Source organism: Nerophis lumbriciformis, linkage group LG07 (assembly GCF_033978685.3).
Source record: "Nerophis lumbriciformis linkage group LG07, RoL_Nlum_v2.1, whole genome shotgun sequence".
Classification (NCBI taxonomy): domain Eukaryota; kingdom Metazoa; phylum Chordata; class Actinopteri; order Syngnathiformes; family Syngnathidae; genus Nerophis; species Nerophis lumbriciformis.
This window is the reverse complement of record NC_084554.2, coordinates 14,374,386-14,402,020: the sequence shown is the minus strand read 5'-3', so window position 1 is coordinate 14,402,020 and position 27,635 is coordinate 14,374,386. Positions and strand designations below refer to the sequence as shown.

The 27,635-nt window shown below is 42.0% G+C and overlaps 2 protein-coding genes across 3 annotated transcripts in view; one reads left to right on the top strand and one right to left on the bottom strand.

The window, feature by feature from the left end:
* Positions 1–12,642, top strand: part of LOC133609804 (tyrosine-protein kinase yes-like) — a 45,996-nt gene extending 33,354 nt beyond the window's left edge. Inside the window, exons 7-12 of the mRNA XM_061965771.1 lie at positions 834–989; positions 1,233–1,412; positions 2,117–2,193; positions 2,270–2,423; positions 7,464–7,595; positions 12,110–12,642. Of these exons, the coding sequence (XP_061821755.1) occupies positions 834–989; positions 1,233–1,412; positions 2,117–2,193; positions 2,270–2,423; positions 7,464–7,595; positions 12,110–12,318 (908 nt within the window). The 3' untranslated portion in view covers positions 12,319–12,642. The remainder of the gene's footprint in view (positions 1–833; positions 990–1,232; positions 1,413–2,116; positions 2,194–2,269; positions 2,424–7,463; positions 7,596–12,109) is intronic.
* A 2,007-nt stretch (positions 12,643–14,649) lies between these two features.
* On the bottom strand, positions 14,650–27,307 carry tyms (thymidylate synthetase). 2 transcript variants are annotated; one of them, XM_061964774.2, is made up of 7 exons: positions 26,949–27,305; positions 19,354–19,427; positions 15,768–15,942; positions 15,608–15,709; positions 15,363–15,538; positions 15,228–15,299; positions 14,650–15,138 (listed from the first exon to the last, which is right to left on the bottom strand). In XM_061964774.2, the coding sequence occupies exons 1-7, from the start codon at positions 27,169–27,171 to the stop codon at positions 15,001–15,003; spliced, it is 960 nt and encodes a 319-aa protein (XP_061820758.1). In that variant the 5' UTR covers positions 27,172–27,305; the 3' UTR covers positions 14,650–15,000. The 2 variants fall into 2 exon arrangements, with proteins under 2 accessions (XP_061820758.1, XP_061820757.1); XM_061964773.2 differs by having other exon boundaries at positions 15,228–15,538; positions 26,949–27,307.
* Positions 27,308–27,635: the final 328 nt, after the last annotated feature.

Sequence of the window (27,635 nt, the reverse complement as noted above, 5' to 3'; positions counted from 1 at the left end):
CTCCCCTGAAGAGCAGGGAAACCTGCAAAACAGGCTTGTCGGGATGAAATAGCCTCCGTGACTACCTCCTTAAGGTTTTTTAATCAATCCGAAAAATCAAGCCGTTAAAATGCGGCAAATATTGATAAGTGTGGAGAGTGTTTCGCATTATTTTTATTATGTTATGTTAAGTGGACGTTTTTTTTATAATATCCACAAAGTTCAATGAGCAGGTTGTGTTATGTGTGACCATGTTTGTTGAATTTTGGTAATGATTGATTTTTTTTTTTCTGCACGGTGACTACGGAAGGTTTTTTAGATTGGGTTATAGAAGTAAATACTGTACTTCATTGAATTGAAAGTGCCATCAATCGCAGAGTTACTATGGTTGACCACCAGATGGCGAAAAAATGTCAGTAATCAGAACGCTCGATATGTATGTATGAAATATCAAATTGTTTATTGAATTTGTGCCATCTCACATGCAAAATTGAAGACGCCGACGGGTCGTATTTGGCTCAGGGGCATTAGTTTGTACACCACTGGTCTATATACTACATTACCCGGAAGGCTTAATGCTGTAGACAGGAACTGGAAGTAGCTATAAGCTATGGGACGACAATTGTTAAATAAAGAATTGATATATAGGTACACGTTGTTCCTGCTTCGTCTACACCAGAAACAAACATATGTTTGTATTGGACCGTGCTGCTCAGAGACAAATTTGACTGGTTAAAATGTGCAAAGCTGTGCATCATTTGCATGAATTGGCACTATCGCACATTCCCGAAGGGACAGGTTAATGCCACTGAAACTCAGTTCTAGTTCACACCCTTCTGCTCTCTCTGCTGCAGAGCATGCAGACGGCCTCTGCCACAGGCTCACCACACTGTGTCCAACCGTCAAGCCTCAGACGCAGGGCCTCGCCAAAGACGCCTGGGAGATACCTCGCCACTCTCTAAGGCTGGAGCTCAAGCTGGGCCAGGGCTGCTTCGGAGAGGTCTGGATGGGTAAGGCGCACCAAAACAGCAGGAGATGCTTTGAATGACTAATTACGTTTGTATGTCAAAAAATGCCTGCAAGGTGAACTCAAGTCTTTGCCTCCTGCTGTAAACTGGTCTGCGGATTTAGGTCTGAAGACGTTTCGCCTCCCATCCAAGCTGCATCAGTTCACGCCTAAAGACGTGATAGGACAACTCTAGTCTGGGAGGATGGTGCAGGAAGCATTTATAACCCGGTGTGTTTGTGTGTAGGCACGTGGAACGGCACCACCAAAGTGGCCATAAAGACTCTGAAGCCAGGGACCATGTCGCCAGAGGCCTTCCTGCAGGAAGCTCAGATCATGAAGAAGCTTCGTCATGACAAACTGGTGCCTCTGTACGCTGTGGTGTCAGCGGAGCCCATCTATATTGTCACGGAGTACATGGCCAAAGGTACGCCCTCTCGTTTGACCCGCTTAGGTTTTGTGCTATAATCCTTTGAAAAGACCGCGCAAGTCAAAACAGCCTAATTCAACATTCCACCCAGTATTATTACAACCAGGGTTGAGGTGGGCGGGGCGGGGTTTGGTAGTAGCGGGGGTGTATATTGTAGCGTCTCGGAAGAGTTAGTGCTGCAAGGGGTTCTGGGTATTTGTTCTGTTGTGTTTATGTTGTGTTACGGTGCGGATGTTCTCCCGAAATGTGTTTGTCATTATTGTTTGGTGTGGGTTCACAGTGTGTCGCATATTTGTAACAGTGTTAATGTTGTTTATACGGCCACCCTCAGTGTGACCTGTATGGCTGTTGACCAAGTATACTTGCATTCACTTGCGTGTGTGAAAAGCCGTAGATATTATGTGATTGGGCCGGCACGCAAAGGCAGTGCCTTTAAGGTTTATTGGCGCTCTGTAATTCTCCCTACGTCCTTGTACCACTCTGTACAGCGGCGTTTTAAAAAGTCATCAATTGTACTTTTTGAAACCGATACCGATAATTTCCGATATTACAATTTAAAGCATTTATCGTCTCGTATTTTAAAGCATTTAACATCTCTAAATATCGGTATCGACCAATACTCTAGGCTCCAATATCTGTATCGTAGAAAAGTTGTATCGGGACACCCCTCGTTTGTATCATTGTGGCCTTTTCTTTGACAGGTAGCTTGCTTGATTTCCTCAAAGAGGGTGACGGAAAGTTCCTGAAGCTTCCTCTCCTGGTGGACATGGCCGCACAGGTGAGATAAAACAAGCGCTAACTGTTTGTGTCCCAACATTTGGAATTTTATGAAATAATCTTGGTTTTTTTTTAAGGTCGCTGATGGCATGGCTTTTATTGAGAGGATGAACTACATCCACCGCGATCTGCGCGCCGCCAACATCCTAGTGGGCGACAACTTGGTGTGCAAAATCGCCGACTTTGGCCTGGCCAGGTTGATAGAGGACAACGAGTACACAGCGAGGCAAGGTGGGAATCATCCAAGGGTTCAAATCTGTATAAACTTTTTTTTTCTATAAAGTTTTGTATTTTTTATTTTTTATTTATTGAAAAAGTTAATTAAATAAAGACAAACCCCTCTAAACGTCCTTTAACATTAAGTAAACCCACACAAGTTTTAAAAGAGCGCACTTCTTTGCCAAAGTACAACATATCGGTCAATGATACGGTTGTGTGATACAGACTATTCAACGACATAATGAAGAGGGCCACAGTTTTAAGAGCCCCATGGCTCAGGGGCCGGACATCGGAATGTGGACGTTTTGTCAGAAAGTGCCGCCGCAGGTTACATATCTTTGATTTAATTACAAAGTAAACACATCGGCTTTCACACTGCAGTCAACAACTTCATTATTCTTCCCTCACTACTCAATTCCAGCGTGTGCAGATAGTTAACGGCATGAAGAAAAAGAAGCTCCAGTTTTTGAGGACGGATGTTCCTTCTTTTAAATTATTATTATTTATTAGTTTTATTTCTTTACACTTCTTTCTTCATTTAAGGTTTGTAAGACTGAAAATATAAACATACAAATATTACATCCATTGTGTATTTTACCTAATAAAATAGAAGATTTAGTGGTAATATATATACCGGTATTCACGCGATAATCGACAAATGTTTACACATTGGGAAATTACACAACATTCACACACCAAACATTCTATGTGACTTAATACTATTAGCATTGTCGCCCTCTACTGGTCAAATGTAGTACTACATGTATTAAACGAGGTTTAATCGTTATTTAGACAAAAAACACGACCACGAATACAAAAGACATCTCGAAGTCAGCAATTTCAATACAAAACAAACTGAATATACACAGCTATTGGACAAGGAATAGCTAAATATGCTACACTACGCACTGAAGGAAACAAAACAGCATAGCTAACCGCTAAGCAAGCACTCTAGAATGAAAACAGGGGTGGGCAGAACGATACAAATATAGACAATAATGATACCAAGTATAGTATTATTATATGGTCGATACTACAATGATTAGTTAAAGTTAAAGTACCAATGATTGTCACACACACAAGGTGTGGCGAAATTATTCTCTGCATTTGACCCATCACCCTTGATCACCCCCTGGGAGGTGAGGGGAGCAGTGAGCAGCAGCGGTGGCCGCGCCCGGGAATCATTTTTGGTGATTTAACCCCCAATTCCAACCCTTGATGCTGAGTGTCAAGCAGGGAGGGAATGGGTCCCATTTTTATAGTCTTTGGTATGACTCGGCCGGGGTTTGGACTCACACCCTACCGATCTCAGGGCGGACACTCTAACCACTAGTCAAGAGGAGTGGTCAAAAATTCACTGAGTAGGTAGATTAGAGCGATATAGCCAATAGTTGTTGCTTTTATTTAATTATTTTTGCACCATTGACTTTATTATACATTGTGAATGCAAAAAATAAGGAAATCATTTAAACATTGATTTCGTTACACCGCCTCCCTGTGTAGTTTTCAAATTCCAGATGAACCACCAAATTGAATCATTCAATGATCCTGTATATACATCGGTCCTGTAACATAGTACTGAATCAACAAAAATCGATTCAATCACCAAATGTGGAATCAACAAAAATCGAATCAATTGTATTGCGTCAGCCAAAACTAAAGTATTAAATTAACAAGTAGATTAGTAATAGCTGAGAAAATAACTTACACAATATGTCAGCAGCCAAATTAGGAGCCTTAGTAGCTCATTTTTAAAATTGTTATATTATCATTTATATACCATTTAATATATTGGGATATCTTGAGTCTTGTTCACGAGTGAGGGAAGAGTGGATCGTGAGATCGACAGGCGGATCGGTGCGGCGTCTTCAGTAATGCGGACGCTGTATCCATTCGTTGTGGTGAAGAAGGAGCTGAGCCGGAAGGCAAAGCTCTCAATTTACCGGTCGATCTACATTCCCATCCTCACCTATGGTCATGAACTTTGGGTTATGACCGAAAGGACAAGATCACGGGTACAAGCAGCCAAAATGAGTTTATTCCGCCGGGTGGCGGGGCTCTCCCTTAGAGATAGGGTGAGAAGCTCTGTCATCCGGGAGGAACTCAAAGTAAAGCCGCTGCTCCTCCACATCAAGAGGAGCCAGATGAGGTGGTTCGGGCATCTGATCAGGATGCCACCCGATCGCCTCCCTAGGGAGTTGTTTAGGGCACATCCGACCAGTAGGAGGCCACGGGGAAGACCCAGGACACGTTGGGAAGACTATGTCTCCCGGCTGGCCTGGGAACGCCTCGGGATCCCCCGGGAGGAGCTGGACGAAGAGGCTGGGGAGAGGGAAGTCTGGGCTTCCCTGCTTAGGCTGCTGCCCCCGCGACCCGACCTCGGATAAGCGGAAGAAGATGGATGGATGGATGGATATTGGGATATATATTGTTATCACAATCCACGCAAAGTTCTATAAAACTCGGTCTGATGTAACACGGCCCAATACAACGCTATCGTGCCATGGACCCTGAATTTTCGCCAGTTTTTTCTCCAACAGTCAATTAGACTTTATTGTTGTTAGCCAATGGCGACCCTTTTATTTGCTTCACGCTAGGCTAATGCCCTGTATGTTTATGTGCCCTATATTGGAATTAAACATTCTTACCAGTAAGCTGCCTTTACACTGTAAATCTTTAAGAAAGTCTCCAAAAAGAAGGAATTATTAAAAAAACAGCTAAATAAAATATATAGTGTATAAAACAATATAACGACCCAGTGATGTTCAAACCTACTGGTGGGTATTGCGCGCCCCATTCTGTGACGTGGGAGCCCATCCCTTTTCTTCCACTTTCGGAGGTAAGGTCGCGGAGGCAGCAGCCTAAGTAGAGAAGCCCAGACTTCCCTCTCGCCAGCCAGGAGACATAGTCTTCCCAACGTGTCCTGGGTCTTCCCCGTGGCCTCTTACCGGCCGGACGTGCCCTAAACACCTCTCCAGGGAGGCATCCGGGTGGCATCCTGAGCAGATGACGTGGGAGCACGATCCACCATTAACGTCACGTCACGTGGGGGAATAATCCACCAGTGGGTTTAGGCAGCCGAGCAGTGCATAACTTTTTTTTTTTAAAGAAAAAAACCCGAAAAAATACGGATTTTTATGAAACGCAATCGGTATTTTATGGACTCCAACGAACGTGTTGTATTGAACTTTGAGCGCACGCTGCCATATCAATTTTAGACCACATCATCCATCTCTAGCAAGGCGCCGCCTCCTGTACCAATTTTAAACAATTTACTTCGAAATACACCCCGATGGGGCTGAAGATAATAATACCAATACCAATTACGTAGACCATGAGGAAGTGTTGACCCCTTTCAATTATGGAGGCAATAATTTACTGCAATTAAAAGTATGATTGATCCAAAAAAATAATAATAATGGTTTGACAGCACTAGAAATAACATATTATGTGTGTGGTCTAAACAAAAAAAAATAATGACATTAGAAAATATACTCTATAATACAACATGCATTTACAAAATATAATAGTCCAAACAATAGATTACTTTTAAATTAAGCATTAAAGGCTAAGCATGTTAATACTGTAAGCCTAAACCAGGGGTCGGCAACCCAAAATATTGAAAGAGCCATATTGGACCAAAAATACAAAAAAAAAAATTTGTCTGGAGCCGCAAAAAATTAAAAGCCGTATATGAGACTTATAATGAAGGCAACACATGGCGTAAGTGTCTGTATTAGCTATATTAGCCTACTATGTGTCGCAGGCTGAAGCAAATCTTCGTTGACAGAAATGTTGAAATTTAATTTTTATTCTACACATTTTTACATTAGAAACCATTAGTAAATCAGAGGCTACTCAGAAGGTGAGACAACTCCTGGAAATTACTGGCTTTTAATGGCCAAAGGTATAGATGTGTGTGTCCAAGTTAAAGGAAACGGCAGGCTGTCTAATGTTTGTTTTGGTCTGGAACAACACGGCACACAACTATCTGAAATGCAGCCAACATTACATGCAGATGTGTCATGAGACATGCAAAACTACATTATATACAAAGAGGATTCAAGTAAAGGATATTCAATGAGCTCAAATATACCTACAAATGAGGCATAATGATGCAATATGTACATACAGCTAGCCTAAATAGCATGTTAGCATTGATTCGCTTGCAGTCATGCACTGACCAAATATGCCTGATTAGCACTCCAACAAGTCAATAACATCAACAAAGCGCACTTTTGTGCATTCACGCACAGCATAAACCGTTTGGTGGACAAAATGAGACAAAGCAGGAGTGGAAGATTTTACATGTAAACAAACTGTTACGTCACAGTCCACACTATGGTGAGTTCAAGAACCGCCGAAATTAGTAGGACAAAACGATGTTCACCAAATACTGTCATCAGTGTAGCATACACACAAACATATTAAACAGTGGGCTTTCTAACAATTGTGAACGTTTGTGTCATGATTGTCCTCAAACAAAAAACATACTGAAACAAAAAAAATATTTCCCCCCCATCTTTTTCCATTTTCAAGCCTTTTTAAAAAATGTTCCAGGGAGCCACTAGGGCGGCACTAAAGAGCCGCGCGGGTTGCTGACCCCCGGCCTAAACTATAAAGGTGTATTATGTGATCTCTGTCGACCTCCAGTGGCCAAACTATTCCACTACAATAGCAAAGGACATTTAACGTGACCAATGCGTCAATGAAAATAGCAAACAGGACTAACTATCGCTCTATTTACCCCAAGGCACTTAAGTAAATCGTAAAAAGTACCAAACGTATACAAGTATAAAGTCAAACAGTAAAATATGATGCCTATATTTGGCGTGAACACAGGGATGGCTGCCATTATCGATCACACAGCTACTATGGAGAAGAGTACTTAAGGGGGGTAGATGTCACAAAATGAATCACCAGAATAAAAGCTTGGAAATCAGTACAGAAATAAACGATCGCAAAACAATTTTTTACGACGAATCGACTTTCAGACAATGCCATTTTTCGTCCAAGTGGAACTAACATTTATTTTGTCTGTGTGGCGTTTAGGAGCCAAATTTCCCATCAAGTGGACCGCGCCGGAAGCAGCGTTGTACGGACGCTTCACCATCAAGTCGGACGTGTGGTCCTTCGGCGTCTTAACCATCGAGCTTGTCACCAAAGGCAGAGTGCCCTACCCGGGTGAGTCTCATTAATCACTTAGATCAATTATTTTTTTCCTCTCTTGCTTCCAAGGTAGAGGGGTCACTCTGTGCGTCGCGTGTTTGTTCAATAGCAAAATTGAATAAAGGGAGTGAACCCTCTTGTCAGTCATTTATAATATTCATTTGTGGGTGGAGGCGGGGCCGCTGGTTTATTTCGGTGCAATTTTGGCTAACAGATTGAGAGTCCATTTTATTTTTATTGTTTACTTTTTTCTTGACCTTCCAATTACGATGTTATAAAATACTAATGGGAAATTTACTGCATTTGAAAAGGTTACTTGCATTTTTATTATTATTATTATTATTATATGATTACATTAAAAGTTGACAATATTATTTATTGGCAATAATTTGTCGTCTGCCCAAAAGCAACCAACTTCCTGTATGCTTGTAGATGCTAACATGGAATTTACTATTTACCAGATAAATAAGGATCATTTGTAAATTTCTTGGAAATGTATACCTTTATATATATCTGTATCATGAATCAATTTAAGTGGACCCCGACTTAAACAAGTTGAAAAACTTATTGGGGTGTTACCATTTAGTGGTCAATTGTACGGAATATGTACTTCACTGTGCAACCTACTAATAAAAGTCTCAATCAATCAATCAATATGTAGTTTGAAGGATTTGTGAGAAATAAGAAAAAATACACAACTCTGCAACAAACATTCAGTTCCTTCAGTTTTTTTTCTAGCTTTTTTCCAGATTGTTATGGCCTAAAATTGGGAATAACAGCTACGGGCAACGCTGGCGGGGCCCAAGCTGGGGCAGCTTTGGTTAATTCAGTCCTTCTCAAATAGTAGGGCGGGCCCCAAGGGGCCAAACTTCAAAAAGTCCCATACTTCTTTACGCATTTCTCGCAGAGTTATGAATGAAAGGACAAGATCACGGGTACAAGCGGGGTTCTCCCTTAGAGATAAGGTGAGAAGCTCTGTCATTAGGGTGGAGCTCCACATCGAGAGGAGCCAGATGAGGTGGTTCGGGCATCTGGTCGGGATGCCACCTGAACGCCACCCTAGAGCAAATCCGACCGGTAGGAGGCCAAGGGGAAGACCCAAGACACTATGTCTCCCAGCTGGCCTGGGAACGCCTCGGGATCCCCCTGGGAAGAGCTGGACGAAGTATCTGGTGAGAGGGAAGTCTGTGCTTCTCTGCTTAGGCTGCTGCCCCCGCAACCCGACTTTGGATAAGCGGAAGAAGATGGATGAATGGATTTGTCGCGGGTGGGGCAGCTTTACACACCGAAAAAATAGCAGGGAAGCGCCGCAGACACATAGCATTAGCTAAAAGTTAGTAGCAGTCCTGTAGTCACATGAGTGCCTTTTGATCAATCATTGAGGAGATTGTCTGAAACCGGGTTGGCCATACTCTCTCTATACACGACTCTCATTCACTAAAACTGGGTTGGACACACTTACCCCCCCCTTCAGGGCGAACCTAAATTGGTAATTTTGTATTAAATATTTCAAGAATGCATTCATTATTTTTTTAATGGTTTTAACATGAGCCACTAAAAAAGTCTAAATGCGGTTGTCCTAATACATTTTCAGACCCCCAAGATTTTGCAGGCCTTTTTTTCACATTGCTACAGGCTGAAATGTCAGAGCAGCTTTTTTTTTTTTTTTTTAAAGTTGCAAAGGGTTGAAACTTAGTTTTTTTTAAATACAATAGCATCAACTTTTAGTGAATTTATCATAAATGTTTTAATTGTCCTCTGTAACTAGGGCTGTGAATCTTTGGGTGTCCCACGATTCGATTCAATATCGATTCTTGGGGTCACGATTCGATTCAAAATCGATTTTTTTTTTTTTTTTCAATTCAACACGATTCTCGATTCAAAAACGATTTTTTCCCGATTCAAAACAATTCTCTATTCATTCAATACATAGGATTTCAGCAGGATCTACCCCAGTCTGCTGACATGCAAGCAGAGTAGTGGATGTTTGTAAAAAGCTTTTATAATTGTAAAGGACAATGTTTTATCAACTGATTGCAATAATGTAAATTTGTTTTAACTATTAAATTCACCAAAAATATGACTTATTTTATCTGTGTGAAAATATTGGACACAGTGTGTTGTCAATCTTATGAGATGCGATGCAAGTGTAAGCCACTGTGACACTATTGTTTGTTTTTTTATATATATATATAAATGTCTAATGATAATGTCAATGAGGGATTTTTAATCACTGCTATGTTGAAATTGTAACTAATATTGATACTGTTGTTGATAATATTCATTTTTGTTTCACTACTTTTCGTTTGTTCTGTGTCGTGTTTGTGTCTCCCCTCAATTGCTCTGTTTATTGCAGTTCTGAGTGTTGGAATTTGATTGCATTATTATGGTATTGCTGTGTATTGTTTTGTTGGATTGATTAATTAAAAAAAATTAAAAAAATAAAAATAAAATAGATTTTTTTTAAATGAGAATCGATTCTGAATCGCACAACGTGAGAACCGCGACTCGAATTCGAATCGATTTTTTCCCACACCCCTATCTGTAATCTTACTACGTCCCTCCAGGATGTTGCGATCTTGCCTATTCAACCCATCCTTTCAACTTTCCCGCACATTTTCGCCAATCCAACTTTTCTCTGAGCAGCATTCAAACTGTCAAACAACACGTTGTTTCTCGTTTAGACGAAGCCGGAACAACGTTTAAAAATATATCAAATATTTCTTGCTCAATTTGGTGGGGTTTATTTCTGTAAATGTACTTAATTATTACTACTTTTACCTATAATGAATAAAACAGTACAGTCATCTGACGATGAGCTAAGTATGTCCCTTTACTGCCATCTCGTGTCTAGTTTAAAGTCTGTGCGGTATAAACTTAGGAAAACATCAATACAGTATTTTTTCCCCCCAATTGTTTTTAAAATCCCGTGCTTTTTGAGGTTAAAGTTACCAGAAACACTTAAGACATTGATAACAAATTCATAAAATCATACATTGATTCAATGTTTTTGACAAAAAATAATGCCAAAAACATTGCAACTTTTGCCGCTGTTCAGACGTTTTAGACCGCAACAATTACAAAAAACCCTGCAGAATCCTGGAGGGACTGATTGATGTTTCACTCATTTTATCGCCACACAATAACGAAACCTAACTTACAAGCAGACACTAGGTGGCAGCAAAAACACGTTCGTTTAACTCATTGTCAAATTCTTGTATTGTAAAACCAACTACCGAAGTCTCCCTTTGTCCACAAAACACGGACATTCTCTGTGTAATCTTTATGTTAAACTTTTATTTACATTCCATCACATTGGACAAAGTTGCGAGGCCACCATTGGTTGAATTTGCGCGGTCACAATATGGCTAACTTTTGGAGGGTCTGAATTAGGGTTGTGCGATTGAGAAAACATAAATTTGACCATCAAAATGTTTTATTACTATTGACATATTGCGACATACTGTATGTTGATGACACATTCTAGCTGTGTCCTGCAAATTTGACAGCGACAAGCGAACGACCATGTCCTCAACTCAATGTGGCGTCCTCGCCGATGTGATAGCGACCAACTAATCCAAGCCTCCATGGCGGAGAATAAACACATTTTCTGACAAATAGCAATATCACTGGAGGATGAGGTATAGCTAAACATGCTGCACTACATACCATAAGAGGATAAAAGGAGCCATGCTAACCGCTAAGCAAGAGCACTTGAATGGATACAAACAGACTGTAACAATACAGTATAGTATCAGTATATGGGTGATACTACAATAATTAGATCAGGTGTGTCCAAACTATGGCCCGCCAACATTTTCAATGTGGCCCACAAGAAGTAATGAGTTTGATTAGGACTATTGCCCGCAGGGAGGTTACATTATTTTAACAATTTGCCGTCATTGACGCTTCTACTTTGTCGCCATTTAGTGGGTAACGGGGATACATCAAATCAATGACCTTTAATTTCACTCTGACCAGAAAGCTGTGCAGCTTTTATTTATATGACCCAATGCAAACAACCTTCCCTAGTCATGGTGCAAAAATAAAAAGTTACACATACCACAAACTTACATAACTTTAGGACTTTAAATCAGAGCCAATAGTAGATTTTGCTTAGGTTTAGTTAAATTACACCACTGAATGTATTTTGCTCAAAGTATTGAATGTAATAAACTAAAATATGACAATACTTTTAATATTGTAAGACTGCCATCCTGTGTGTTGTTTTTATAATTGTGACGAAAAATTCAGTAAATGAAAAAAGTAACTACCGTACATATAAACAGTAAATTAGCAAGTAGATCAATAATAGGTTTGATGAAATAATACAACCGGAAATGGCGCAATACGTTACTGCACACGTCAGCAGCTTAATTAGGAGACTAGGTAACCTGCTTTGAAATGGTTCTATTATCATTCATATGCCAAATAATACATGGCAATACACATCGTTATCGCAGGAGGCTGCAATATGTATACCTCGTCTGAATAAAGAGAGTTACAACTCACCGAGTTGTTTCCTGCAGGTATGGTAAACCGGGAGGTGCTGGAGCAGGTGGAGCGGGGATACCGGATGCCGTGTCCTCAAGGTTGCCCCGAGTCGCTGCACGAGATGATGAAGCTGTGCTGGAAGAAAGAGCCGGACGAGAGGCCCACCTTCGAGTACATCCAGTCCTTCCTGGAGGACTACTTCACAGCCACGGAGCCCCAGTACCAGCCTGGAGAGAACCTATAGCTACCCTACCCAAAGGTTTTATGTTCATGTCGTAATATACAAGAAGCCATTTATAGTTAAAACCTTTGGTTATTAAAATAAGCTAAGCTATAGAAGTCATATCATGCTACTACCTATGTTCCCATTAAGGCCTTTTAATGCACTCATCTGCATAGCAATACAATTTTTTCAGCACATGCTGTCCTGTTAGGGCTGCTCGGGACCCATATTAGTCAGGCTTTGTTTATGATGGGAAAACTGTTTTTAATAAGCTAATCAACATGGACATGGGTGCTAACTGTGTAAACTCACAATAGGAATTTCTACAATAAAGACTTGAATTTAGTCGTGCTGTACAGTGACACCTGGTGGTTAAACCTTGAACGTGCTCAAAATACTTCATATTTTGCCCTTGGCAAAAGCAAAAAGCATTGACATTAAATGCATGCAGTCCACTACATTAGGTACACCTGAATATTCCAATGAGACTGTCCGTCAGGAGAGCTAATACAAATACTTCCCTAAGATTTTGGGTTCCTTAATTAGCGACACAAAAGTCAAAATGTTAGAAACAATTGAACAACACCAGTCTTATTTATTATATAATTACATTTATAATACACATTTCTTTATAAGTAGGCCAAATGGGAGGAAATTTAATAAATACAAATTGAAAGAATTACTTAAATGTGCCATTAATTACAATTGGAATTAAATAGATACATTTGTTATTAAATGTGTCATTATTTGTTTAAAGTAAAAATTACATTAAATGTTTTTATGATTTCATGAAAATAATGACACATTTATGTAATTATTTAAATATTTATTTAATAATTGTTGTCCTGTTTCCCCCTTGCCAGCGCTTCATGAATTTAGTCTGTCTTTCAAACACAGTGGGTGGAGCTAACACAAATCTAGTCCAATTTGGTCGAAATGAAGTCTTTCCAAACATGGCGGCTAAGGAGGATAGACTCATACTTTTTTGGGGGGAGTTGGTGGTTGGTATTTTACACCGAGGAGTACCGTATTTTCCGCACTATAAGGCGCACCTAAAAACCACAATTTTTCTCAAAAGCTGACAGTGCGCCTAATAACCCGGTGCGCTTTATTACGATTCATTTTCATAAAGTTTCGGTCTCGCAACTTCGGTAAACAGCCGCCATCTTTTTTCCCGGTAGAACAGGAAGCGCTTCTTCTTCTACGCAAGCAACCGCCAAGGAAAGCACCCGCCCCCATAGAACAGGAAGCGCTTCACCCGCCCCCATAGAAAAGGAAGCGCTTCACCCGCCCCCGGAAGAAGAAGAAAAAACGCGCGGATATCACCGTACGTTTCATTTCCTGTTTACATCTGTAAAGACCACAAAATGGCTCCTACTAAACGATCCGGGTCATAAAAAGACGCAATCTCTCCATCCGCACACGGATTACTACCGTATTTCACAGCAACTGAACCGCACTGTGGAACGGGAGCACGTACGGTGAATATTCGCTCCACAGGGAATGAGAAGTCATCCTTCACTGTGGTTCTAGCTTGCCATGCTAACTTCCACTCATGGTGATATTCAAAAGGAAGACCTTGCCAAAAGAGACCTTTCCAGCCGGCGTCATCATAAAAGCTAACTCGAAGGGATGGATGGATGAAGAAAAGATGAGCGAGTGGTTAAGGGAAGTTTACGCGAAGAGGCCGGGTGGCTTTTTTCACACAGCTCCGAAGGCGAACACACCTTCACTAAGACGGGCAGACAGCCTCGGACGACATACGCCAACATCTGCCAGTGGATCGTAAATGCTTGGGCAGATATCTCGGTCACAACTGTGGTCCGAGCTTTCCGGAAGGCAGGATTCACAGAACAACAGCGACACTGACTCCCGATGACTTCTACGAGACGGAACCGGCCATTTTGGATCCCACGCTAGCGCAACTTTTCAATTCGGACACCGAAGACGAAGAATTCGAAGGATTTACGAATGAAGAATAACTTCAGAAGGTGAGCGCTATGTTTATTTTGTGTGTTGTGACATTAACGTTCGAGCAACATTACCGGTATGTTGCTATTGCTCTACACCATTTTGAATTTTACTATGTTTGTGATTGCACATTTGTACATTTTGGGACAGAGTTGTTAGAACGCTGGTTTTCAATATATTATTAAAGTTTGACTGAACTATCTGACTGTTTTTTTGACATTCACTTTAGCGCAGCGTTTTTTTGACATTCACTTTAGCGCAGCGTAGGCGCGGCTTTTAGTCCGGGGCGGCTTATTGGTGGACAAAATTATGAAATATGTAATTCATAGAAGGTGCGGCTAATAATCCGGTGCGCCTTATAGTGCGGAAAATACGGTATTTGGAAGGGAGACCTGCGGATCCAGAGCATATAGCAGTTAAAGTGGAAGAATGTATTCAAGTTGTCTTGAGTTATTGATAATATAAATTCATAAAGTGTTAAATGAGACAAAAGTAAATATTTAAATACTTACCTAAATGGGTCATTAATTCATTAAATAATGAATTAAATTGTGAAATGAAATGTATTTTTTTTAAATAAAATAAATTAATGACACATTCAACATAATCATCTATTTGATTCCAATTAATGACACATTTAAGTCAGATAGATTTTTTTAAATGTTGTACCATTTTGCCCTCCATCTATTAGTTAGTACCTTTTACTCCTTTTTAAAAAAAATGTCATCTCTCTCACACGGCCATCTCCATCTTGATTGCAGGATGGGGGTTGTAGCCCACAATTTCAAAATCCTCTGCACGAAAATCATCGATACTCTCCACTTTCCGAAGGATGTTCATTTTAGGGAAGGGGCGGATCTCCCTTTTCAGCTGCGACGGAAAAATGAGCCATAATCCATCAAATGAGCAAGGAGAGAATTATTGGGCCTGGGTGAACGTCTGGTTTCAAAGCGGCCTACCTGTTCTTCCAAGGGTTTAACGTGGTTGGTGTAGATGTGAGCGTCTCCCAGCGTGTGGACAAAGTCGCCCGGCTGAAAGGAGGCGGGATACATGTCAGGTGTTGGCAAACACTGGAAAAACGGAGAAGAGGTTACCTTGAGGTCGGTGACGTGGGCGATCATGTATGTGAGGAGTGCGTAGCTAGCGATATTGAAAGGCACCCCTAAACCCATGTCGCCAGAGCGCTGGTAAAGCTGACACGACAGCTCGCCGTCGCACACGTAGAACTGGCAGAGGGTGTGGCAGGGGGGCAGCGCCATCAGGGGCAGGTCTGGGACAAGTTCACAAGACGATGAAATTCAATACAACATGCTCGTGTTCGTTCATGTACGGTCCGGACCTTTCGGGTTCCACGCGCACATGATGATGCGTCGGTCCTCTGGATTGCTTTTAATGGTGTCGATGACTTTCTGCAGCTGGTCCACGCCTTGTCCTGTGTAATCTACAGAAAAACAAACATTGTCAAGCATTTAAAACAAAAGTCAAAATGGTGGGAGTACCTGCATGCATGTTGGTGTACTCGGCACCAAAATGGCGCCACTGGAAGCCGTACACAGGGCCCAGGTCGCCCTCCTCCCGGTCGGTAAAGCCGCACTTGTCCAGAAAGCTCCGGGAGCCGTTAGCGTCCCAAATCTTCACCCCTTTCTCAGAGAGCTCCTTTGAATTTGTCGACCCCTGTGTCAGATCATATAATACGCCAAGTTTGTATGCTGTTCTCTAAGGCCAAGTCCACATGAACAAGGATAGTTTCAAAAACGTATATTTGGGGTTAAAGGCCTACTGAAATGCGATTTTCTTATTTAAACGATGATCGCAGGTCCATTCTATGTGTCATACTTGATCATTTCGCGATATTGCCATATTTTTGCTGAAAGGATTTAGTAGAGAACATCGACGATAAAGTTCGCAACTTTTGGTCGCTGATAGAAAAGCCTTGCCTGTACCGGAAGTAGCAGACGAGTAGCGTGACGTCACAGGTTGTGGAGCTCCTCACATCTGCACATTGTTTACAATCATGGCCACCAGCAGCGAGAGCGATTCGAACCGAGAAAGCGACGATTTCCCCATTAATTTGAGCGAGGATGAAAGATTGGTGGATGAGGAAAGTGAGAGTGAAGGATTAGAGGGCAGTGGGAGCGATTCAGATAGGGAAGATGCTGTGAGAGGTGGGTGGGACCTGATATTCAGCTGGGAATGACTAAAACAGTAAATAAACACAAGACATATATATACTCCATTAGCCAGAACACAACCAGGCTTATATTTAATATGCCACAAATTAATCCTGCATAACAAACACCTCCCCCCTCCCGTCCATATAACCCGCCAATACAACTCAAACACCTGCACAACACACTCAATCCCACAGCCCAAAGTACCGTTCACCTCCCCAAAGTTCATTCAGCACATATATTTCCCCAAAGTCCCCTAAGTTACGTACGTGACATGCACATAGCGGCACGCACGTATGGGCAAGCGATCAAATTAAGGCTGAAACGACGCGTCGACGTAGTCGACGTCATCGGTTACGTAAATACGTCAACGCCGTTTTTGTGCGTCGACGCGTCGCATATATACGTCACGCTACTGTCATGGCGGAGCGCAAAGCAGACGATGCGAGCGGTGCGAGCGAGGGGAAAAAAGCACGCTAAAAGTCGTCAAAAGTGTGGGAGTATTTCAATAAACGGCCTAATAATGTTGTTGTAAGCACACTGTGTCGAGCGGAAATGGCCTATCATAGCAGCACAACGGCTGTGAACGAACATTTGAAAAGAAAACCGACAGCGTTCTTGCCATCACCATCAACTAGTCAATCGTCCGCGTGAGTATACGTTGTCATCATTACACAAAAACATGAATGTGTCATTTGTATCTGCGTTGTAAATTCATAAAGTAAAACACCGTTTCGCTCTGAGAGGCGCGTTTGGCGTGCCTGTTCAGTGTTTACAAAGACGCGCTCCTCTTTAACGCTGTGGAGAGGCGGGACCGGCGAGCAAGCGGCAAGGTGGGGCGTGCCAGGAGCAACGCCGCAATCGTGCCCAGGTGCGTGATCATCCAATCTCCTCTCGCTGAAGAAAAGGGGAGCAGCAGAGAGAGAGGGAAGAGAGACTGGAAGGAGCCAGAGTGAAGCTGACGTGGAGCGAGAGAGGAGGAGAGCCAGAGACAACGAGGAAGAGGAGTTGAAAAGTGAGGAAAGAAAGAGAAAAGAGTTGGAAGAGAAAAGACTTTGTGTAAAATTAAAAGATTGTAAACCTGGCAAAGCCGTCTGGCGTTCAGTCTGTCGGTCCTGAAAGAACCCCACGGCACAAGACGTGTCACAAACGCTAACGTTAATTAGTTGTGCAAATACCTTTTACAACATTAACAGTTACATATACTATGTACAAACGAACAATTAACTTTCACTTTAATCATACTATCATTGTTGTGTTATTAAGCAAAATAAGCAATACTTTTACTTTTGTTGAAATGTTAACACTGTTGTTGCAGAATATTTCGTTTTGCACTTTCTTGTATTGGATGTTTATCTTTATTTTTGCACATTTTAAAGCAAAATAAGCTATACTTTTACTTTTGAAATGCTTATACTATTGCAGAATATTAAGATTTGCACTGGATGTTTACTTTTATATTTGCACATTAAAAAGCAAATAAGCTACTTTTAATTTTGTTAAATGTTAAAAGTTGTAAATGTTTACATTGTTACAGAATATTTTGTCATGTTGTCAATGTTGACTGAGTGGCCATACTTTTTTTTTTTGTAAATAAAAGCCATGCCTTTTGAAAAAACTGGCCTACATTTATTTTTTCATCTTCATTTTAAATAAAAAAAATAATCGGTAAAAGGAAAAATAATCTATAGATTAATCGAAAAAATAATCTATAGATTAACCGATTAATCGAAAAAAAAAAATAATCTATAGATTAATCGATAGAAAAATAATCGTTAGCTGCAGCCTTAGATCAAATGTTTGGAAGCCGCAGCTACATGCGTACTCACGGTACCGTGTCTGCATATCCAACTCAAAGTCCTCCTGGTAAGAGTCTCTGTTGTCCCAGTTCTCCACAGGCCAATGGTAAAGCTTGACTGTCATCTTCCGGGAATGTAAACAATGAAACACCGGCTGTGTTATCCGGCACACCAGTCAAGGGGTGCATTCTACGGCGGAGGTGCGTTATCCGGCACAACACCTGCCGCAATACACCGCTTCCCACCTACAGCTTTCTTCTTTGCTGTCTCCATTGTTCATTGAACAAATTGCAAAAGATTCACCAACACAGATGTCCAGAATACTGTGGAATTTTGCGATGAAAACAGACGACTTAATAGCTGGCCACCATGCTGTCCCAAAATGTCCTCCAAAATCCGTGACGTCACGCGCTGACGTCATCATACCGAGACGTCATCATACCGAGGCGTTTTCAGCAGGATATTTCGCGCAAAATTTAAAATTGCACTTTAGTAAGCTAACCCGGCCGTATTGGCATGTGTTGCAATGTTAAGATGTCATCATTGATATATAAACTATCAGACTGCGAAGTCGGTAGTAGTGGGTTTCAGTAGGCCTTTAAAACAATCTCCATCCATACAAGTGTAGTTTCAAAACTGTCTATGTCTACACACAAACACCTGCTGGAAAAGCAGCCAGAGCTGACTTAGTGGCCTTACACCTCTGTTATTATAATATTTATTTTGATATACTAGAATTACAATGACATGTACCGTATTTTTCGGACTATAAAGCGCACTTAAAAATCCTTTCATCGGAAGGCGGGATCCACCCTGGACAAGTCGCCACCTCATCACAGGGCCAACACAGATAGACAGACAACATTCACACTCACATTCACACACGAGGGCCAATTTAGTGTTGTCAATCAACCTATCCCCAGGTGCATGTCTTTGAAGGCGGGAGGAAGCCGGAATACCTGGAGGGAACCCACGCAGTCACGGGGGGGAACATGCAAACTCCACACAGAAAGATCCCGAGCCCAGGATTAAACCCAGGACCTTCGTATTATGAGGCTCATGCACTAACCCCTGTGCCACCATGTGCAACATATATCAGAATGTATAAAACTTACCTTAATGAACCAAAGCAACTCTTCAAGTACTGCTTTCCAAAACACTTTCTTGGTGGTCAGCAGAGGAAACTGATCTAGAAGGAAAGAAAAGAGATGCGTAGCCAATGTGTGTATTGGTGCAGTTATTGTATCACACAGCACTACTGACTGGTGTGTAGCAGACATGTTTCTATTTCATACAAAGTAAACATTAAACTTGGAATGTGCCAATTTATCGGCCACCGATCAGTATCGGACAATTTTTGTGAAAAAATATGTGATCGCCATTACTGATAATGCCGATCACCTCTAAGGTGTATTTCCATACACAGTGTGGAGCTGCTCCTCTAAATGAATACTATCAACTACATTGCAGCAAATACAGGGTTTCCCACAGACTACTAGCATACTGTGCATGTGACGATGGGGGCGTGGTCAATATGGCATCATATATTTTGCATAATCAGCGATGATACATATATTTTCTTTAAAAAGGCTTAAAAAAATGTATACCTAAATTTAAAAACAAATCTGTGTTATTATTAAATAGCATTAACATATATTTTTTCTTACCGTATTTTCCGCACTATTAGCCGCACCTAAAAACCACAAATTTACTCAAAAGCTGACAGTGCGGCTTTTAACCCGGTGCGCTTTATATATGGATTAATATTACGATTCATTTTCATAAAGTTTCGATCTCGCAACTTCGGTAAACAGCCGCCATCTTTTTTCCCGGTAGAACAGGAAGCGCTTCTTCTTCTACGCAAGCAACCGCCAAGGTAAGCACCCGCCCCCATAGAACAGGAAGCGCTTCTTCTTCTTCTACTGTAAGCAACCACCCGCCCGCGTAGAAGAAGAAAAAGCGCGCGGATATACCGTACATTTCATTTCCTTTGTGTGTTTACATCTGTAAAGACCACAAAATGGCTCCTACTAAGCGTCAGGGATCCGGTTCATGAAAAGACGCAATCTCTCCATCCGCACACGGATTACTATTTCACAGCAACTGATATTCCTGTGAACCGCACTGTGGATACAACGGGAGTACGTACGGTGAATATTCGCACCACAGGGAATGAGAAGTCATCCTTCACTGTGGTTCTAGCTTGCCATGCTAATGGCCAGAAACTTCCACCCATGGTGATATTCAAAAGGAAGACCTTGCCAAAAGAGACCTTTCCAGCCGGCGTCATCATAAAAGCTAACTCGAAGGGATGGATGAAGAAAAGATGAGCGAGTGGTTAAGGTAAGTTTAAGTTTACGCGAAGAGGCCGGGTGGCTTTTTTCACGCAGCTCTGTCCATGTTGATATACGTATGTTTGTGATTGCACATTTGCGTACATTTTGGGAGTGAACAGAGTTGTTAGAACGCTGGTTTTTAATATATTATTAAAGTTTGACTGACCTATCTGACTGTTTTTTTGACATTCCTTTAGCGCAGTTAGATGCGGCTTACAACACCGGGCGGCTTATAGGTGGACAAAGTTTTGAAATATGCCGTTCATTGAAGGCGCGGCTTTTAACCCAGGGCGCCTTATGGTGCGGAAAATACGGTATATCTTATTTGCTCAATTTTTTTAATCCTTGCTGCTTATTATAAAATGTACTTTGTTGAGAATTTCAAGTTTTTAGAGACTTTCCCAATCTTTTTAGTGACTTACCGGTAGTCTTTATTAAGAACGACGAGCAACAAATCTAGCATCTTTTTCTGGTGTTATTTGTCGTGTATTGGTTACACAGGTCACGGGACAATACCGGAACCATTATAGGGTGAACTTAAGGGCGGGGGACGCTGGAAAAAATAAGAGCGGGAATTAGGACCTTAAGATGTGACTTTAAGGTTTTACTACTTATGTATAAAATACTACACAGTCTAGCTCCAGCCTATCTTGCTGATTGTATTGTACCATATGTTCCGGCAAGCAATCTGCGTTTAAAGAACTCCGGCTTATTAGTGATTCCCAGAGCCCAAAAAAAGTCTGCGGGCTATAGAGCGTTTTCTATTCGGGCTCCAGTACTATGGAATGCCCTCCCGGTAACAGATAGAGATGCTACCTCAGTAGAAGCATATAAAACTCATTTGTATACTCTAGCCTTTAAATAGACCCCCTTTTTAGACCAGTTGATCTGCCGTTTCTTTTCTTTTCTTCTCTGCCCCCCTTTCCCTCGTGGAGGGGGAGTTACACAGGTCCGCTGGCCATGGATGAAGTGCTGGCTGTCCAGAGTCGGGACCCAGGGTGGACCGCTCGCCTGTGCATCGGTTGGGGACATCTCTGCGCTGCTGACCCGTCTCCGCTCGGGATGGTCTCCTGCTGGCCCCACTATGGACTGGACTCTCACCATCATGTTGGATCCACTATGGACTGGACTTTCGCTGATATGTTGGATCCACTATGGACTGGACTTTCGCTGATATGTTGGATCCACTATGGACTGGACTTTCACAATATTATGTCTAGGGTTGTCCTGATCCGATATTTGGATCGAAAAAAAATTCCATTTCGTGTTTTCCAACACACCGATTTTAAATAATACATTCCACTTTTCTTCTGCTACTCCCTAATTTCCGTTCCGTATTTTCCAGCACACCTTCAACACATCCACAGGTCTGTGTCCTAACCGTCCTAATCGGAAGCGGATGCCGGTTCATGGTTCCGAAAGGCGAGCGGAAGTTACCGGTAAAAATGTCAGCTGTTTGGGATTATTTTACCCTACAAAACGAAAAAGATGAAGAGGTGGATATGGCGTCACATTAGTGCCAAAAATCCGAGCGCATAAAAACTGTTATCGCGCGCTGATTCTCCACTTCGTGCGCGCGCGACACCCTTTTGCGCGCGCGCGGTGCTTTTCTGCGCGCGCGCGGTGCCTTTCTGCACGCGCGCCGTCTCGGTCTGTGCGCTGTCATGTTTCGTTTTGGCACTTTGGGGGCGGGTATGCTTAGACGGCCCATTCTTTCTGATTGGTCAGGCGAAAAATGCTCAGAGCCAATCAGAAGTATAGCAGGGCGGGTCATCGTCAATATGTATCAAGATTTACGGAGGAAGAAGTGGATAAAAAAATGTCGCGCGCTGATGAAGGTTATTTCATCAGCGCCCGTACAAGGTACAATACAGGGTAATACAAAATGTGACCCAAATAAATAATAAGACAACAAACACCATAATCACATCTTTCAGCCAGAACTGGTCCACCAGCAATAACATCCAACCATAACATTATTTTATATTTTCACTTCTTCTTGAACATTTGTTTTCTAATTTATGGAATTTCTTTTGATTCAGCCATAAAATTAATGAAATAATCTTTGAATTTTGTTTTTAAAATGTTAAAAATAGCCTTTTAATAATGTATTCTGAAACAGTTTAAAATAATCAGGGAACTGACTAACACTGACCCTACACAACTATGTTGCACAATTAAGTCAATTTTTTCTAAAGCAAAAGAGGTAATTTCAACAGGTACAGCATCCTATGTCACATCTACATGTAATAAGATTTGTAACAAGGCAAACCGTTTGTAAATTGGTCGAAAATCGAGCAAGTTATGGTAATTTAATTAGTACATGTACCATTGACATCAATGTAATGATTGAGGCTAGCTGTCCGAGGTAAGATGGCTACAACATTGCTACGCTGGAGAATGATTGGTCATATGAAAAATGCTCAGAGCCAACCAGAAAGGAGGGGCCGTCTAAGCATACCCGCCCCCAAAGTGCCAAAAAGAAACATGACAGCGCGAGGAGAGATGCCAGGAGTACACAGAGAGCGCACAGACCGAGACGGCGCGCGCGCAGAAAGGCACCGCGCGCGCAAAAAGGCACCAGGCGCGCACAAAAGGGTGTCGCGCGTGCACGAAGTGGAGAATCAGCGCGCGATAACAGTTTTTATGCGCTCGGATTTTTGGCACTAATGTGACGCCATAGGTGGAGTGCAAAACATGCCAAGCGTGGTGGTAAAGTTGTAAGACATTTTAATACAACAAATCTGATCAAGCATTTAGCGAAATACCACGGTAAAGAATATGAAGAATTTCTAAAGAAAACTGACAAAAATGCTGATTATCGGTCCTGCTAAACACCGACATTTATTTAATAATACCACCTTAACATTTGACAACCAAACAATTACACAAGGCGAATCAGTAAAGAATCTGGGTATTATCTTCGACCCAACTCTCTCGTTTGAATCACACATTAAGAGTGTTACTAAAACGGCCTTCTTTCATCGCCGTAATATCGCTAAAATTCGTTCTATTTTATCCACTAGCGACGCTGAGATCATTATTCATGCGTTCGTTACGTCTCGTCTCGACTACTGTAACGTATTATTTTCAGGTCTCCCTATGTCTAGCATTAAAAAATTACAGTTGGTACAAAATGCGGCTGCTAGACTTTTGACAAGAACAAGAAAGTCTGATCATATTACGCCTATACTGGCTCACCTGCACTGGCTTCCTGTGCACTTAAGATGTGACTTTAAGGTTTTACTACTTACGTATAAAATACTACACGGTCTAGCTCCGTCCTATCTTGTCGATTGCATTGTACCATATGTCCTGGCAAGAAATCTGCGTTCAAAGAACTCCGGCTTATTAGTGATTCCCAGAGCCCAAAAAAAGTCTGCGGGCTATAGAGCGTTTTCTATTCGGGCTCCAGTACTATGGAATGCCCTCCCGGTAACAATTAGAGATGCTACCTCAGTAGAAGCATTTAAGTCCCATCTTAAAACTAATTTGTATACTCTAGCCTTTAAATAGCCCCCCTGTTAGACCAGTTGATCTGCCGTTTCTTTTCTTTTCTCCTCTGCTCCCCTTTTCCTTGAGGGGGGGGGGCACAGGTCCGGTGGCCATGGATGAAGTGCTGGCTGTCCAGAGTCGGGACCCGGGGTGGACCGCTCGCCTGTGCATCGGCTGGGAACATCTCTGCGCTGCTGACCCGTCTCCGCTCGGGATGGTGTCCTGCTGGCCCCACTATGGACTGGACTCTTACTATTATGTTGGATCCACTATGGACTGGACTCTCACAATATTATGTCAGACCCACTCGACATCCATTGCTTTCGGTCTCCCCTAGAGGGGGGGGGTTACCCACATATGCGGTCCTCTCCAAGGTTTCTCATAGTCATTCACATCGACGTCCCACTGGGGTGAGTTTTTCCTTGCCCGTATGTGGGCTTTGTACCGAGGATGTCGTTGTGGCTTGTGCAGCCCTTTGAGACACTTGTGATTTAGGGCTATATAAATAAAGATTGATTGATTAAAGATTAAAGATTGAAAAAGAAAAAGAAAGGTCCTACCCAACTAACTCTGACAGAAACGTTGGCGAAGCGTAACATACTGCCACTGAACAGTGCTAAAGCCCAGGGGATAACTAGAGTCATTGCCGAGGAAATAATTCAGGATGATGAGCCGTTATCTCTCGTGAGTAAAGTGGGCTTTCGACGCACCATCCAACACATCTCCCCATTATGCTCGGACTGCAGTCAGGGGGCGCAAACAATTGAAGGGAGTGTGTAGATAGTTTTTTGTTTTTTTTTAAGTTTACACTTGTTCAAGAGCAAGTATTGATGCTGAGTTACAGACATGTTATCCCACTCAGGTTGTTTGTGTGTTTTGCTTTTTTTTAAATAATGTTTACAGCATTATTTGCACTTTATACTGTTCACTTGTTTACTGTTCAATGATGCCATTTCTGTTTATCATGTATAATTTTGTCTATATTGTGTTTATCCTTGAATAAACAGGTCAGTTTCTTGTTACCAACCATTGTGTATTATTCAAACTCACCTAATTCAGCTGGCTAGTTGTTATCAAGAGTACTAAAACCCTTTTCAACATGAATCTGACAACTAAGTAGGCTAAAAAACTTTAAACTTTAATACATGCTCGGATAGGCCAGTATCGGTATCGGATCGGAAGTGCAAAAACAACATCGGTATCGGATCGGAAGTGCAAAAACCTGGATTGGGACATCCCTAATTATGTCAGACCCACTCGACATCCATTGCTTTCGGTCTCCCCTAGAGGGAGGGGGGGGGTTACCCACATATGCGGTCCTCTCCAAGGTTTCTAATAGTCATTCACATCGACGTCCCACTGGGGTGAGTTTTTCCTTTCCCTTATGTGGGCTCTGTACCGAGGATGTCGTTGTGGCTTGTGCAGCCCTTTGAGACACTTGTGATTTAGGGCTATATAAATAAACATTGATTGATTGATTGATGATATGTCAAGTACAAGCCTGATATTATTCGATATGTGTCTCCTTCTCATAAAACCTGACTGTGTCTCATCAATTATGTCATCCAGAACCTGTTTTAAACGTTTAGCAAAAAATAATAGCTACAATTATATAGTCATTGTTTAGAAGGCTAATTGGACGCCAATTATCAATGATTAGTAAATCTTTGTTTGGTTTAGGTATTAGGGTAATGAGGCCTTGTGTTAAAGTTGGAGGAAGGGCACCTGTATAAATACTTTCACAAAACACTTCTAGTAAGAAGGGAGCTAGCTCTTCTGAAAGGTCCTGAGTAGTCCTGGGTTCAATCCTGGGCTCGGGATCTTTCTGTGTGGAGTTTGCATGTTCTTCCCGTGACTGCATGGGTTCCCTCCGGGTACTCCGGCTTCCTCCCACCTCCAAAGACATGCACCTGGGGATAGGTTGATTGGCAATACTAAATTTGCCCGAGTGTGTGAATGTGAGTGTGAATGCTGTCTGTCTATCTGTGTTGGCCCTGCGATGAGGTGGCGACTTGTCCAGGGTGTACCCCGCCTTCTGCCCGATTGTAGCTGAGATAGGCTCCAGCACCCCCCATGACCCCGAAGGGAATAAGCGGTAGAAAATGGATGGATGGATGTTTAGGAGGCTAATTGGATGCCAATTATCAATGATTAGTAAATCTTTGTGTGGTTTAGGTATTAGGGTAATGAGGCCTTGTGTTTAAGTTGGAGGAAGCGCACCTGTATCAATACTTTCACAAAACACTTCTAGTAAGAAAGGAGCTAGCTCTTCTGAAAGGTCCTGAGTAGTCCTGGGTTCAATCCCGGGCTCGGGATCTTTCTGTGTGGAGTTTGAATGTTCTCCCCGTGACTGCGTGGGTTCCCTCCCACCTCCAAAGACATGCACCTGGGGATAGGTTGATTGGCAATACTAAATTTGCCCTAGTGTGTTAATGTTGTCTGTCTATCTGTGTTGGCCCTGTGATGAGGTGGCGACTTGTCCAGGGTGTACACCACCTTCCGCCCGAATGCAGCTGAGATAGGCTCCAGCACCCCACCATGACCCCAAAAGGAACAAGCGGTAGAAAATGGATGGATGGATGTAATACCATCCACTGCAGGAGATTTGTCATTTTTTAAACTATTAATTGATTCCACTACTTCCTTGAGACAGATTGGACGGTCAAGAATACTTGGTCAGCTGTGCTGATTTATTGAGACTGTAACTGTGTTTAGAGATTATTTACGTACAGCGAGGTGACGTCACACTTGCCGCACACCAGTGCACATTTGACCACATCTTTTTTTGGACATTTTGGGGGAATATTAGCTAGCTTACATGACGCTCTTATAGCAAATGGACTACATGTCAACACAAACAAAACAAGACGCAGCCTTACCTCGGAGGCTGTATCGGGTCTGGGCGCCAAACATCGAAAGGACTCCGGTGCCGGTTCGGTCTCCCTTTTTCCGGCCATGATCCAGGATCAACCGTACTTGGTTCAAATATCCGCGCTCATCACAGATAAGGGCCGACTTACTCGTGTTTTTATCCGTCGCCCCTTCCGGCTCGCACTCCTTTGAGGCAAACTGGTCCGAGTATGTATCTGCAGTGGCGGGCATTTTGTGTCGAAAAGAAATATAGACGTCTATGTTGTGGACGAACGTGATACAAAATTGGCGCCTTTGAGTTTGGTGTTTGTTTGCTAGTTATTCGTCATTTCCGGGTCAATGGCGGTTGGCAAACGACCTTATTGTGTGCATTACCGCCACCTTCTGATATGGAGTGTGGCCCGAGCTAGACCCCTACTCTATATTCTTTTATTTAACCCAGTCTTTTGTTTTTAAATGTATGTAATGATTTGTATCCTATGTGTTCTGAGTGCAAGCCTAAAATATCTTCCACTACTAACCTCACTTTCTTTTTCGCTAACATATTTTACAGTATTTCCCTTTCTGTATTGTACAAACCCCGTTTCCATATGAGTTGGGAAATTGTGTTAGATGTAAATATAAACGGAATACAATGATTTGCAAATCATTTTTCAACCCATATTCAGTTGAATATGCTACAAAGACAACATATT

What these genes read in the sequence shown, in the direction of transcription:
- tyms (XM_061964773.2), bottom strand. Translation starts at nt 27,171, where the DNA reads ATGCCCGCCACTGCAGATACATACTCGGACCAGTTTGCCTCAAAGGAG. An exon ending in GACCCGATACAGCCTCCGAG is followed by an intron (nt 19,428 to 26,948) that starts GTAAGGCTGCGT and finishes CTTTCCTTCTAG; the next exon opens with ATCAGTTTCCTCTGCTGACC. An exon ending in GTACACCAACATGCATGCAG is followed by an intron (nt 15,710 to 15,767) that starts GTACTCCCACCA and finishes GTTTTTCTGTAG; the next exon opens with ATTACACAGGACAAGGCGTG.